Consider the following 14,984-nt stretch of genomic DNA (forward strand, 5'->3'; position numbering starts at 1 on the left):
CCCCCCCCCCCCGGGGAGACACACGCTTTGGGCTTTCACCCCTTGACCCGTATTAGTGCTCGGACTTAGTCTTGGACTCGATCTCGATCTCGGACCCGATCTCAGATCTGACTTCGGACTCCGTCTCGGACTCAATCTCAGACTCAATCTCGGACTCGATCTTGGACTCGACTTCGGACTCGACCTCGAACTCGGTCTCGGACCCGATTCGGATCTTGGACTCTGTCTCGAACTCGATCTTGAACTCGGCCTTCGATTTGGCCTCGAACTCGATCCCGGACTCTATCTCGAACTCAGTCTCAGAGTCGGTCTTGGACTCGATCTCCGACTCGGTCCCATCCGATGAACTCTTTGTCATTTTGGTCAAGCTTTCAGGGATCCTTTAGCTTACGGCACCTCGGGGAGTTGGTTCCTTACAGGATGATCACAAAGTACATTAACTTTCAGCATTTAGATTAGGATGGTTTCTCTTCAGTATGCATATGTCACAAAATGGATAATTTAGTGTTAGTATGTTTTCCTCATCTTACGGTACATGGTTTATCTAAGGGGCGACTTGCTCAGTGAAAAGGACCATATCAGGTCTTGTAGCAAGTGTGACCACAAGTTTATGAGGTTTAGCATAACGTCCAACAGACCAATCCTCCAAAATTTATGCATATGCAACAATTGAAACACTTCATACAAAAGGATCAGGAACAACTAATACCATTTACAAATCCATCAATACCTCTTTCTAATGTTCCTCCAGATTCTGGCCCATCTACAAAGAACCTTAATAGTTTTCTATTATTCCAAAAGGAAGGGATAATATAAAGTCCAAGATTACAATAACAATGCTATATACTAATATTAATGTAATGGGATTTTAATAAACCACTATAAGCTAAAGCTGTTAGGCTAATTGAGATGCACATTTCTATTAAGAATAATAGAAAAATAAGTAATAAAAACGTTAAGAATTTTTAGATACTTGTGATCAATTTACTCCCTTGAACATAACTTGCCAGCACGATGGACACTTGTCGATGCCATGAAGCAGCACCAGACTATAAGCCTGTAGCCTTTTGAGAGCTGTTCACAAATTTTTGGCAATGGCGGATGTTGTGTCGCTGATAATTGGAGCAATTCTCTTTTTGATCTTGTCACCAGGGCTGCTGCTGCAAATCCCCGGCACGGAGAGGGCGGTGGAATTCACCAATGGTCGTACGAGCGTCGCTTCCGTTATCACGCACACCATCGTGTTCGTCATTCTGCTCTACTTGTTTCAGCTCGCCTTCCATGTCCACTGCTGAAACTGGAAATTCGTAGTAACTACTCTGTCTACTATTCCTTGTCTTGATCAATAAGAGGCGATTCATTCCACTCTACTTGAGATTCAATGGCGCACAAATACCAACGATTTCCTCCCCGTCTTCAAGGGAGCCGAGCTTCCAATCCGGGTCGCCGTCGCGTATGGCATTCACTTCAGTGTGATCTACGAAGAATTCCGTGTTTATCCTGAAGCCGGTAATTTCTCGCTTGTGGATGTAAGGTACCTGTACAAGGAGATGCGTGAGAAATAAAAGAGAGTAACATTTCAAGGGGTGTTTTTACTTGCGATGAACGGATGATGCCCACAGCATGTTGTGTGAGAAAGCTTGGATCAACTCGTGTGTTCGTGGCCGATTCCAGTGCACGAATCGCGTATGGATGACTGGACACAAGCCCGGCAGCGACATCCGATGGCCCATCCAGCGCACGCTACAGAACAAAAGCTTGGATAAAGGAGAATAGAAAAACGAAGACTCGCCTTGATCAGCTTGGTTGCCACTCCTTGGTGTCGAAACAAAGGATTTACGACAAGTTGTATAATCCACACCACGTCCCCTGTTTCAATTAAGCAAAAAGAAACAAACTAAATGAAAGAAACAATGGAGAAGAAAAGGATGACACACCTTGAAGAGGCCCATACCAAAAACGCCGGCAAAACGCTTGCCCAATCACCTTGTTCTCTAGGAGCGCCAGAGAAACAAAGCAGCGGTCGTCGAAGAAGATCTCCCTGCGCATCCATGAGACGCTCATCTTGGCTCGCTTACCAACACGATCCGGCGGCGCTCCTCTTCCCCAAACTCCATACGACGTGGAGAAGAGCTTCGCGCACTGCACCGCGAGCTCGTCAGAGAGAGTCGACGCAAGACGAAACTCCATGGACATGAAAGCCCTAAAGCTACACATCCCTTTACTTTTCAAACGGTAAGACGACCGCCACGAACTCCTTTCCCTCTTCCAGTGCTCCTAAACTCCAGTCCGGCATCTTGGCTAGCAAGTCGAGCACCTCGCTGTGATCCGCAAAGAATTGGGTGTCCACGAAGCCATCGGCAGGCCTTGCAGGTAAGGCACTCCAGAAGCCTTCATCATCGCTGGGCCATACACGACGACCATATCTGGAGAAACACGCTTCCCTGTCGCCCTTTCTAGCGAGCGAACCGCAAATGGATGGCTTGTGATAAGCCCCACAGCCGCAGGGATAGCACCCATTGCATTCTGCAAGACAAGAAAACAAGGACAACCGTAAATCCCACTCCACTCTCCAATCATAAGAAGTTAAGAACTCACCTTCATGAGTCTTATCGCAATCTTCTTGTTACGGTGATTGGAAGACACCACCAGTTGCGTTATCCAGAGGGCTGGGCCGCCTGGTGAAAACCACATTATAGATTTGAATCGAAAGGAGAATCGAGGCAAATACCTGCGAAGCGAAAGCTTCTGTGGAACACGTAGCCCGCTAGACTCCCGTTCACAGTTGCAAAGGTGAGGCAACAGTCGTCACTGAATAGATGCTCCTTTCGGAGCCTTTGCACGGTAGTCTTCACCTGATGCCCCACCCTAGCAGCCGGAGCTCCGGGTCCCTAAGTGGCATAGCACGCACAACTCTTGCAGCGTCTCCTCCTGGATGTCATTTCGCTGGAGCGTGGTAAACTTTATCCCATCTTGATCCTGTGGTCTCGATTAGAAACGAAAGTGGTTCCAACGTATTTACAAGTCACGGGTCACAGGCCCTTGTCCAGTCGAATTTTCTCCCCAGGCCCAGAGGCAGCCTGTAAGCACTACATCACGATTATCAACATATGCTACAATGTAATATACCTTTGGCTTCCTTTTCAACCAAGCCTTGATCATTTTGCCGAAGTTCTTTATATTCTTCCGAGCTGACGAACTTAATTCTGCATGCGTAAAAGGCAGCCAAAAAGATGTCAAAGTGGAAAAGCCAAAACACACCTGGCACAAGTCATCCAACTCCTTTCAGTCTCTCTCGAAACTTCCTACCATCACTGGCTCGCGTATTCCCTCCTGTAGATGCTGTGAGGTCATGTCAACGCAGCGCAAATGTCAAACAAGAAAAGAAGACACCATACATCAGTGATCGAGATATAAGCCCTGTGAGAAAATAAGAACGACGGAAGCGAGTTGATAACCTATGAAGAATGATCGATCCAACGACTGGAAATACGACCACACGCACACGCGAATAAATGTTCGATCGACAAACCTGGATCGGCCGATTGAGAAATATTTCGAGAGAATTCAAGATCGATGGAAAGAACGCACGGAAGAACAAAGCCGGATCGAGAGAAAGAAGGATCGACCGAAAGAAAGCCGGAACGGCCGATTGAGAAATATTTTGAGAGAAAGAAGCATTGGCCGAAAGAACACACGGACGGACAAACCCCCGGTTGAGAAATATTTCGAGAGAAAGAATGATCGGCCGAAAGAACGTATGGACATCGGCACAAAGAAAACATGCAGGGAATGGCCGGAGCTGGTAGAATCGTCGATTTCAAGGAGAAGATGATCGATTTCAAGGAGAAGATGATCGATTTCAAGGAGAAGATGATCGATTCAAGGAGAAGAAGCGCGCTCTTCGGCTTCCAGCGCCAAGCCATCTTAGTCCAGACACGTGCAATGAAGAGGGACGGCTGAGATCGCGCTAAGAATATTCGTGAGGGTGAAGGATTCCTGAGATATTCGCTCTAGATTCTGTTAAGCATATTCCTCTATGTTTAAAATTCGATTGCAGGAAAACGTTAGATAAGCCTACCAAGTAGGATCTGGTGAAAACCAAGCCTCGCTACTCCACTCGCGATGATCGTGGCCAGCGTACTCCACATAGCGCTTCCTGCTGCATCCGCGATCATCTCTGTCGATCACGGTGCTAGAATAGTAGTAATCGCGCTCGGCTCTGTCAAAGTAAATGTACCTCTCGTGACGTTCGTCCTTGTATCCAGAATGGTACTCGACCTGCCGTCGCCTCCACAGATCATCCGCAAAAGGATCTCTTTCCCAATTGAGATGATCTCCTTGCATGCCATCGTCACTCTTCCGCCGATGCCAGTGATCACTTTCCATGTCATTGTCTCTCTTCCGGCGCCTGGAGCCTGGTTGACACCGCCTCTCGTCGATGGACTCATCTCTTTCTCGCAGAGAATGGCCTCTCTCCCGACGTATGGAACAAAGATGTCGCTCCTCGGTTGAGCACTCTCTTGAGTGACGCTCCACCTCAGTTGAGCACTCTCTTTCCCGCCGCATAGAGTGACGCTGCATCTTGCCGAAAGAACGATCTCTTTCCCCCTCAGTTGAGCACTCTCGCCGCATAGAGTGACGCTGCATCTCGCCGAAAGAACGCTCTCCTTCCCAACGAGCGGACTCCAGCCGCCTGCGGTCGATAGTAGGATGTTCTCTGGAGCTCGAGTATCCCTCCTGCTTTGGACTTGCTCCATGACCACTACGGTTTCTCTCCGTTTGTCCCTGCTGCCTAAAGCTCAAATCCTTCTTACGCGCAAAGCTGAGAGCTGTACCACCAAGTTTGATAGGATGCTCCAGCGCAAGCACCGCTTCCGTAGCAGCAACCGAGTAGAAGTTGATGAAGGCTTTGTCGCCCGTCGGAAAAAACTTCTTCAGCAGCTCCTTGCCGTATTCTCTGACCGAGCTGTTCGATGCAAACGTCCTGTCCAGCAACTCGCACAAAGCTCCCTTGACTAAATCTCCTGGAAGCTTGGGAAGGCCGGACACTCTGATTGCATCCGTCTTCTCGTCGTTCACAACGCCACTGGTTTTATTTACAGCACCCGGTCGGCAGTAATCGGCGTGTCGGAAGATTCGAAGCGGCAAGCCTCCGAGAAGGAACTTGTCCGGCTCGTCAACGTAGACGTCCATGATGGCATCCGCGGCAGCCTCGGAGCTGCAGTGCACAACAGCGTTGGGCCACCGGGAGATACAAACCTTGCAGCTCTCGTCCGGTTTGATCTCTCGGAGGAGGCACTGGAAGAACATTTCCACGCTTCCAATATCATCTTCTGCGAGCAGATTGACCACCATTAGTTTCACGTTCGATAGTCTTGCGAGTGTTCTGTAAGACTTCGGTCTCTCCAGGCGAGTAGCGTGAGTGCTCGTCTTGTCGAGCGACTCCAGCGTGAGTTCTCCAGTGTTAGTCCGACCATTGCAGTCCTTGGCGGAAAACGTTTTGCTTTCTTGAGGAAGTCCTTCAGCAGTCCCGAGTTGAGGAGTAACATTATCGGACCCGGGAGAACATACGATCTCAACTTTATCTCTCGGCGCTGTGTTGCTGCGACAGAGGAAGGAACCCATGGAGATGGAGTCCAGAGACCTGTTTTTACCACACCTGTAGAATATCAAATCTGCCGCGACCTCCGACCCCATACCCAAAAGTGCATCCGTCCCCTCGGGAGAAATATCCATCGACTCGATGATCTCGCCAACTTCCTCTTCCGGCAAGATTTTCTTGAAGTGTTGCTTGAGGGTATTCTCCGTCCAGTCTTTGCTCGGTCCCCGAAAGTATACGAGCAAATCTCCGCATCTCTGAGACACAAAGTCCATGGAGAGAATTTCCATAGGCGAGTAAAGCCTTCGAATATCGAGCTCCTTCTCCTTGACGTAAGGCGGGCTCAACATGCAAGCCTCGAAGAAGAGCTCAGCCACCACCCCTGATACGAACTTAAACTTTGCAGCATTCCCGTCGCGCGAAACCATGACGAGCTCAGCCTCTTCCGGAACAGCCTCAAATCTGCCATGAACCAGTGCCTTTAGATCCGATAGCTCGCAGCTCTCTGGAACATCTTCGGCAACTATCTTCCACTCGTAAGCTTGACGAATCGGAACTGGTGGTGGAAATCCTGGTGGAAAGCCAGTATCACAAGACTCCTGTTCCATATCACAAGTATCCTCGAGCTCTTTCAGCTCTTGAAACTCCTGTAAGCCCCCAAGATCCCGTAAGTCCCCGAGCTCCAGCAACTCCTCATCCTGTAGCATAGAAGTTGACGCAAAGTTTGCAAAGCTTTCCTGCCCGTCTTTGTGATGCTCTTCGGCAGAAGTCGAAGGCAAAGCGAGCATGGGAATGTTCTCCTGGACGTTCCTGTGCGCTTGATGCGAGGCGTCCAAGTTTTCAGCATCCTGCTCGGCCTCCTCCTCGCCCAGCCGTGGCTTGAATCGAGAGCATCTCGTCAAAGGAGCAACTCGCTTCCTCTTTTTCCCGATTCGAGTCAGCGGCCAGGACGCTTGTTGCAAGAGTGGTCTCGGAGCAGCGACACGCGCCACCTTGTTCTCGACGCACCTCTTCAAAAGGAGAACCTCACGTATCACAGGCTTGTAGCCCCTGGCTTGGATCGTTTCTAGGTTTCCCTGGTATTCCTACGAAGAAAGAAAAGAAAGAGAGCTAGACGTGAAAAACGAAGACAAAGAAGAAGAGACGAACCTCTAGAGCCCTGGCAGCGCCAAGCCGGACACTTTCCTCGTCAAACAAACTCTTTATCGGCTCTCCGGGGGCGATGGCATACTTCCGCCTGAACGCCGCCTCGTTGAGCTCCATTCCCCTAAAGATCCTCGCTATGCGATCGATTTGCTCCATCCCTACGAAATCCGGCAGCTTTACGACCCACATTTCCTTGCGTGCGCGAACTTACCCCGGGCAAGCATCTCATCGCCGCGATCGCGAGAAAGAACGCGAGCTCCACCTGGGTGGAAAGGCGGCAACCCTAAACTAGCAACGCTAGTTCCGTACGCTCGTACTATTTTAAATTTTGGACAGCTCCGCGCCATATTTTCGTTAGACCCTTTTAAATCGCTTTCACGCATTTTCTGACCAACTAGCCGTGATAGCAAATTACGTTTAGAGATACTACCCATGCATATACGCCAGTTTGACCGAGAAATCCTCGTGATATACGCTGTATGGCATAGCTATCAATGGATCGATCAATAGCCAGTGTCGTATAGACGTACGCCGAGGGCGTGGTCTATTCCTTTGATCCCAAGATCATTCTTACTTATTGACATGGTTTTTACTCCATGCAAGAGGGGTCACTTTTCCAGATTCAATGTGATTGCCCAAGACAAGCTATGAATGTTCCTGGCTGTTCGTTAGTTTTTCGCCGTGAAATCCTATAAGAGCTTTCTCCTTTTCTTGACTAGCAGTACAGATTATACACTGTCAGTTTGAAAAATCTGTATATATATGTTTATAAAATACAAACAGAACAGGGTCCTTGAAACTTTGATATCTTTTTTTTTGTGGCCTCTTTTTTCCTGTATGTGTTTGAAGAGTGCTGGTGGAGTGAATTGAGTGGAGCAGTCATCTTTTTTGAAGGGGTCAGAAATAGCGACACAGACAACTCTTTTATGGGTGGTGTCCAAACACTTCTTCAGTAGAGGAGCAAGAGTTTTCTTTCATGACAGCTTCGCTCCAAGTATATATACATAAAATATTTCAGGAATTTATATGATATAATCTGTGGATGGATCGTTCGTCGGTGTTTGCTGCGTGAAGACCAAAAGAGGAGAAATTAGCTGTGCGTTTGTGTAAGGGGATGTGACACTTTGGTTGGGTGTTTTTGGTCGTGGGCCGGTCTTTGAAAGCCTTGCAGTGCTCGCAGCTCTGATATATCCTGTTGAGATGTTGAGCTGTTTGGAGCCTGTGTGTCGCGTTACGGACATTGAAGCTAGAGCTCTTCCATTCCATAGAAAATCCGGCTAAGCGCGTTCACAGTAGTCTCCATAATGCTGTTTGACAAAACGTATCATCGTTAAAGAAATCAACTATATGATTCCTGATTTCAAAGGTTTCTGGACCTGGATTTGACTGAAGAGTCAAAAAGTAGTGCGTTTTCCCTGGAAGATAAATAGCCAGACTACCGACCTTTCTGCAGCGAAACAGAGCGATGGTGCTATAAAATGTGGGGAACCCAGAGGTTGACAGCGGCCAGATTGATCCTGGCGTACGATCTCTGTGTACGAGCATCACCCCCATGTTTCCTTGAACAGCAGCAGCAAAACAAAGTCGCATTCTCGCCACTATGAAACAAGTATCTTGTGGTGGTGCATGATCACGAATCCTTAAGTTTTGGTTTAGTGGAATCTCTCAAGGATTTGATTATTCCGTGCAACCGGGCGTACCACAGATCCTGGAATTGCTCCATGATTACTGTGGGTGGTGGTGGCCTCATTAAAAACAAGACTTTGGATGTTTTCACTTCAAGCTCTGGCTCCAAAGTTGACAACGAGTTTGTTGTTTGTTGTCTGCACGGCAGGGCAGCAGGACATTCCACTTTGCTGCGACGCTGGAGGCTCGCAAAAGGGCCCGAATATTCGCCTGCCACCTTGTTTCAAGGGCTTTGCTTTTGCGTTGTTGTTTATCGAGAAAGGGGGGATCAATCCCTTTGTCGGAGCGCAATGATTATCAACACATGATCAGTAGCATTATTCAACATTTGTGGTGCACATGGAAAATAAAAGAGAGTAAAAACTGAGTTAGAAAACCAAAATGCATGCAACAAAGAGCAAATGCTTGCTGGCTCGCCCCTTGTTTCAAGTACAAGCAGTTGCCCTAGTTTCTCATGTTTACTATTAATTTTGCCTTAGAGGATTACTATAAGTAGATGACCATTTCTTTTACTCCTACTCTGAAAATGGAAAGGTGGCCTAGGTTGAATTGCGCGGGATTCTCGCCACCCGGCAAAATCTAGTCACGCTGGCCTAGATTCGCCGTGCTTGATGATAACCATGCATCGGAATGCCCATGCTAATTCCATCACTAACAATGATTATGTTCGCATTAGCAACTTATCTAGAAGACGAGGTTGGTAGGGGCACAACATTAAATGAGTTCGTGATTTGTCAACCTCTCAAGAAAGAGCATTGCACAAATGCTTTTCACGTTTCGGTTCATATTAAGTTGTCATGGTAGATAGAGATATTGTTTAGTCATGGGATTAGACAATGGATTTTCTAGCAATTAACACAACTATTTGTTCTTAGCACAAGGAAAGAATGGAGATGTTGATAGTTTTAAAAGAGAGAGGCCATGTGCATGTGGTTCATGACTATGATCATGAGGTATCGGTCAAAGAGCAATAGGTTACAACACGGAGAGTGAAAACAAAATGAAGAACTTTCAGCCACACATCAATTTCTACCAACTGGATTTTGCATTTCCACTGAAGACGCAGAAGTGAGAACTGGCATATGGATGGTCATTTGAGCTGGCAGAAAGTATGAATATGCCTTGGATGCTTCTGTGCCTCTAGAGCTCTATGATGCTCAAGTTGATGATGATGATGGTGAATGATGGTGGAGTGGATTTGGAGAGGGGTTGAGATAACTGACTTGACTGGTGGTGGTGCTCTGGTTCCTTCTGCTGTTGTGGTGATGGTGTTGTTGTTGGATGGCTGGCTGGAGCTCTCTCCTTTGAGCTCTTTTAGTCCCTTTCAGCTATCTACTTAAAAAACTTTAAATAAATTCTTACAGGGACAGGGCTGAACATTCAGCTACTTACCTAGGTAGTGAGGATAGTAAAATGGGGGGGAGGGATTTCTCACAGCCTGGGCCTATCTATCCCTTCTCTTGATCAATCAGAAGCTGCATTTGAAAATCCTCATTTCACGATCATTCCCAATCCAATCTTCCAGGAAGAGTGCTAGCCAGTTGTGTGAGAACAAGCTCCCCCCTCTTCTTTCTTCCCTTTCCAGCACACACTTGATATGGGAAGATGGGATCCAGGCTTGGTGGTGCAGCAGGGAGGGGAGGAGCTAAAGCAAAAGAGGGGTATGCTCAGGTGGAGGAACAGAGCACACTGAGAAGCACAAACCTTGAGGGGAAGGGGCGGCAGCTGGAGCAGCAGCAGTGGTGGTGTCTTTTCGTTTTCTCCTTGCTTGACATTTATATTTTTTTGTTTTCTTGCTTCTCCTTGCCCAGGGAAGTGCTTGATGATTTTTGTATGAAAACAGCAAAGATGGCAGTGGTGGGCAGGCCTTTTGTAGTACCATGGACACACACTGTGGTGGTGGAGGTGGTGGTGGTGGTGGACTGCATTTCTAGAGTAGTATAGTTGTTGGCATCTCCTTGTTCTTCTCCTTTTGTTCTTGTTCTTTCTCCTTTCTCTCATTCATTAGGTGCACCAATAAGCAAAGCCAAAGGCCGTTCAAAGGAAAAGAATCAAAAAGGAGAAGAGGGAAGGAGAAGCGGAAGTGTCAAACCTTGCACACACACTGGTTTTTATTTTCCCTGGGCATAGTTTTTTTCTTGAGTCTTTATATTGCTTTTCGCGGCTGCTGCTGCTGCTGCTGCTGATGGATGGCTTGCTGGCTGGCCGGGAAATGGTTTTGGGTTCGTTGGGCTGCTGCTGGTGATCTATCAATTCCGCTGCTATCTCAAGAACAGAACCGAAAAAGCCAACACCAGCCACTTGATTGATGATTGGGAAGAAGAAGAAGCACAAGAAGAGACAACACGCATTCATTTCTCAAATGATTCTTCTCCTGTGGGTTGGATTCAAGGGATTCAGCTGGAAGATCAGCATCATCATTGATTCATGTGGGTGGGATCGTGAAAGCAAGGGGAAATTGGATTTGTGGCATGGTCAGCCTCCCCTCAACGCAAATGCTCCATAGGTAGCAGCAGCAGTAGTACACACTCAAAAAGTCAGTAGCATCACTAGGATCAGCAAAAGCATTCTTTTGGTGGGGTGGGGTGGGGAGGACTTATGCATGGCTGATCAAGGCACCGCCAGTGCAATTGTCCCACTTGTGGTTGCAGCAGCATCATCGTCCTCAGCAGGATTGACATCACCAGCATCAGGGGCAGCAGCAGCAGCAACGCCACCGCCGCCGCCAACACTTGAGATCGAACAACAGCAGCCGCAACAGCAGCAGCAGCAGCAGCAGCAACTCGAGGCCTTGGACAGCAGCCGGGGTGGAGGCGGGGGAAGCCGGGAATACAGGAAGGGCAACTGGACGCTCCAGGAGACGATGATCCTCATCCAGGCCAAGAAGATGGACGACGAGAGGCGGCTCAAGGGCGGGGACAAGGAGAAAGGCAAATCGGCCGAGTTCCGGTGGAAATGGGTGGAGAACTTCTGCTGGAGGAAAGGGTGCCAGCGCAGCCAGAACCAGTGCAACGACAAGTGGGACAATCTTCTCCGGGACTACAAGAAGGTGAGGGAGTTTGAGTCCAAAGTGATGGCCGGATCATCCTCTTCGGCTGCTGCTGCTGCTGCTGCTGGGGCTGCTCCCGTGGTGAATCAAAAGAGCTACTGGCAGCTGGAGAAGCACGAGAGGAAAGAGCGAGGGCTGCCGTCAAACATGATCATCCAGGTTTACGAGGCCCTTCACGAAGTTGTGGACAAGAGACCACGGCCTCTGCTGCAGCAGCAGGCTCAGGCTCAGGTTCAGGTTCAGCAGCAGGTTCAGCAGCCGTTCCCGCAGCAGATTCCCCTTCACCCCCAACAACAACAGCAACAAATCCATCAACTCCACCAACACCAGCAACATCACCATCAACAACAACATATTTTTTCTCAAGTTCACTTGCCTGGACCAAGTAGTGCTGCTGCTGGAGTTCCACTCCAACAAGCTACAGGTATCTCTTTTTGCATCTTATGCTTTTTGCTTGGAATTTTCTTTGCATGATGAACGCTAAACATTGTTTGACCTCCACCACTTTGGTTTTCTTCTTTTCCCTCCTCCAGAGGTTTCGAAGAGCACCGAGAGCGAAGGCAGCGAAATGGAGCGATCGCCGTCGGGGAAGCGTCGCAAAGTTTCCCGAGAACAAGGCTTGGCCCCGACGGTGTCAAAGAGCGCCTACGAGCTCTCGCAAACGCTGCTAGCCTGCGAAGAGAAAAAGGATAAGCGTCACAGGGACTTGCTTGGACTCGAGGAACGCAAGCTCGGCTTGGAAGAGGCCAAGACCGAGATCAGCCGCCAAGGCATGGAAGGACTCATCGCGGCCGTCAACAATCTCGCCAATGCGATCCTCACGCTCGTCTCAGATCGACAGCAACCTCCAGGCTGACTGCTCTAATCTCGTTTCCTTCTTTCTTTCTTGTTGATTATTTTTCCCTGACCACCGGCCGCCACTCGAAGATTAATTTTTTCTTTTTCTTTTCCGTGATTTTTTTCCCTGAAATTTTTTTCTCAGCCTGTCGGCTGAACTGCTGTATCTTTAACCGTTTTCCTTTAATTTCTTCCGCATTGTTCCTCTGTAAGATCTGAAAAAAAAAGAGAGACGAGGTTACATCCTCTCGATGGTTACCACTGTTTTTTGCTTCATAACTACGTGAAAAAAGTGCCCACCAACGAGATGTTACTATCAGACCAAGGTACACATGATGAGTATGACTGCCTTCGATTGAGCAGCATTCCTGGAAAAAAAGAGAGAAGGAATTGACGGATGTCTACTCCTCTAGACTGAGGGAGAATAGTACCTCACACGTTGAAACGAAAGAGCATCACGTCGCCTTCCTGTACAACGTAGTCTTTGCCTTCTGATCTTAGCTGTGCAATTAGCACAATGAAAATTCAGCGGGTCAGAACTGTGGCAAAAAGAAAAAGCAAGCAAGGCTCACCAGTCCCTTCTCTCTCGCGGCCTGTAGCGAGCCAACCGATACGAAATCTTTGTAGGCAACCTGCACGGGAGAACGCAAAACTTCAAGATTTGAGGAAACGAATCCTTTCCTCCATATTACCGTCTCAGCTCTTATGAATCCACGCTCAAAATCCGAATGTATTACGCCCGCTGCTTGGGGCGCAGTCATGCCTGTGATGTGTCAATGACGAGCTCTCCACTCACCGTCTTGTTAAGCAAAAAAGCCTGTCAAAAGTACCTGACTTGATCGTCCATGCCTTGGTCTCCTGCATATCAGTGTGAGAAGGTTTAGGATTCGTTCGTATACCACTAGCACATGAACCTTTTCTCCGGTGGTGAAGTACGTCCGTAACCCCAGAAGGCTGTAAGTTGCTTTGACAAGAGATCCAAGTCCACCTTCAGCTGCTCCAAGTGACTCCAAAAACTCTTTCCTCTCCTTGGCATCAAGTTCCGCAAGCTCCGATTCTACCTGAAAGGCAAAGAAAATATCAGAGCCTAAAAAATGGAATACGAAAGACGTACACACGAAAACAATGAAATAATGCATACACAATTCCATGAGGAGGAGAGAATTACTTGAGCAGAAACAACCACTGCTTCGGAGCCGAGATCAGCAGCTGTCTTCACAACCCTCTGAACGTACTCGTTTTTAGAAGGGTCTCCGAGGTCTGTCTCAGCTACGTTGGCAGCATATATAACGGGTTTCATCGTGAGTAGACACAACTGTTGGACTTGTTTCCTCTCATCGTTGGAAAGGTCGACGGTTCTTGCGGCCTTTCCAGCCAGTAAAGCCTCGTTTATCCTCTCTAGTGCAGCAGCTTCCATATCTTCCTGAAAAACCGCGTTATCCTTCATAGGATTGTCTTACCCATGCGAACCTTGGCTTTGGTTTGTGGATCTTTAGCTCTCCCCTTTTTAAGCTTCTCCAATCTTTTCTCGATCTGGACGAGAAAATCTCATTTAGATGACAACAAAACTTGCAACTTGAGGTTAGACCTGTGCGATATCAGAAAATGCAAGCTCCAAGTTGATAATGTCAATGTCTGCCTCCGGATCAACTTTACCATTGACATGGAGGATGTCCGAGTCGTCGAAACACCTCACAACCTGCCGAAAGCACACAGTGAAAGGGAAATGAAGAGAAAAAAGAGAAACAATATTTAAGAGCGAAAAAAAGAAAATGGAGAAAGGAAACTTACCTGGACAATCGAGTCAACTTCACGTATGTGCTGAAGAAACTTGTTACCAAGGCCCTACACGATCACACAATGGATAGTTATTGAACTGGTTGTTTGTGTCACTGGAAAGTGGAAGAAAAAAAACTCTTACCTCACCTTTACTCGCACCTTTGACGAGCCCAGCAATGTCCACAAACTCCATGCTAGCGGGCACAGTTTGCTTGGAGCTACTTATATCGGTGAGCACGCTCAAGCGAGTATCTGGAACTGCCACAATTCCAACATTCGGTTCAATCGTGCAGAAGGGAAAATTCGCTGCCTGAGCTTTGGCATTCTCTACCTACAAAAACAAAGAGAAGAAATCCAAGATATAGCTAGCACTAGGCAAGTAAGAAACAAAAACAAGAAGAAACCACCAGCCTAGACACATTTTAAGTTCTGCTTACGTACCAGAGCATTGAAGAGCGTGGATTTGCCGACATTAGGGAGCCCTACGATGCCGGAGCGCAAGCTCATGCTGATCTTGGAGGACATTCCTCGCCGGAACAGCCATAGGGCGTGCTGGCGCGGGAAAAGCCCCACATTGCCACCAATTCCTGGAGAAATCCATAGCGACACCGATGCCGATGTCAGGGACGAGGAGGAAGACGCGGCGGAGGAGAAGAATGCCCTAGCGCCAACTAATCTAGGCATCGTCTCCCTCCCGCTCTCCAGAAGAAAACCTTGGGGGTTTATCTCTATCCCCAGGTCGAGGGTTCGAATCCCGGGAACGCCAACCACGAGGTGGTTTGTGTTCGAATCCGGGGAACGCCGCTTTAAGAAACCTCATTGTTTTAAAATCCCAAAGCCTGGTATCTCTGGAACAAGGAAATTATTCTACCATGTGGAAGCGTC

General features: G+C 48.0%; 4 protein-coding genes across 5 annotated transcripts; 2 read left to right on the forward strand and 2 right to left on the reverse strand.

Annotated features, from left to right (window-relative positions):
* The first annotated feature begins 1,055 nt into the window (after positions 1 to 1,055).
* Positions 1,056 to 1,580, forward strand: LOC112347052. The gene has a single exon (XM_024677240.1). The coding sequence runs from the start codon at positions 1,095 to 1,097 to the stop codon at positions 1,293 to 1,295; it is 201 nt and encodes a 66-aa protein (XP_024533008.1). The 5' UTR covers positions 1,056 to 1,094; the 3' UTR covers positions 1,296 to 1,580.
* Positions 1,368 to 2,651, reverse strand: LOC9655792. The gene is made up of 5 exons (XM_024668430.1): positions 2,599 to 2,651; positions 1,938 to 2,526; positions 1,793 to 1,869; positions 1,597 to 1,743; positions 1,368 to 1,538 (listed from the first exon to the last, which is right to left on the reverse strand). The coding sequence occupies exons 2-5, from the start codon at positions 2,215 to 2,217 to the stop codon at positions 1,368 to 1,370; spliced, it is 675 nt and encodes a 224-aa protein (XP_024524198.1). The 5' UTR covers positions 2,218 to 2,526; positions 2,599 to 2,651.
* A 7,047-nt stretch (positions 2,652 to 9,698) lies between these two features.
* On the forward strand, positions 9,699 to 12,577 carry LOC9633588 (SUN domain-containing protein 2). Its single transcript, XM_002960140.2, has 2 exons — positions 9,699 to 11,907; positions 12,017 to 12,577. Exons 1-2 carry the CDS (start codon positions 11,037 to 11,039, stop codon positions 12,337 to 12,339), a joined length of 1,194 nt encoding a protein of 397 aa, XP_002960186.1. The 5' UTR covers positions 9,699 to 11,036; the 3' UTR covers positions 12,340 to 12,577.
* Positions 12,405 to 14,817, reverse strand: LOC9633589 (ribosome-binding ATPase YchF). Of its 2 annotated transcripts, none has more exons than XM_024673727.1 (13): positions 14,541 to 14,817; positions 14,242 to 14,430; positions 14,112 to 14,165; positions 13,909 to 14,019; positions 13,791 to 13,853; positions 13,489 to 13,743; positions 13,235 to 13,381; positions 13,151 to 13,178; positions 13,013 to 13,083; positions 12,893 to 12,952; positions 12,752 to 12,821; positions 12,604 to 12,688; positions 12,405 to 12,535 (listed from the first exon to the last, which is right to left on the reverse strand). In XM_024673727.1, exons 1-11 carry the CDS (start codon positions 14,781 to 14,783, stop codon positions 12,753 to 12,755), a joined length of 1,290 nt encoding a protein of 429 aa, XP_024529495.1. In that variant the 5' UTR covers positions 14,784 to 14,817; the 3' UTR covers positions 12,405 to 12,535; positions 12,604 to 12,688; position 12,752. The 2 variants fall into 2 exon arrangements, with proteins under 2 accessions (XP_024529495.1, XP_002960856.1); XM_002960810.2 differs by having other exon boundaries at positions 12,485 to 12,535; positions 12,621 to 12,688.
* Between the last annotated feature and the right edge of the window lie 167 nt (positions 14,818 to 14,984).

This window comes from Selaginella moellendorffii, unplaced genomic scaffold (genome assembly GCF_000143415.4).
Source record: "Selaginella moellendorffii unplaced genomic scaffold, v1.0 SELMOscaffold_0, whole genome shotgun sequence".
Lineage (NCBI taxonomy): Eukaryota > Viridiplantae > Streptophyta > Lycopodiopsida > Selaginellales > Selaginellaceae > Selaginella > Selaginella moellendorffii.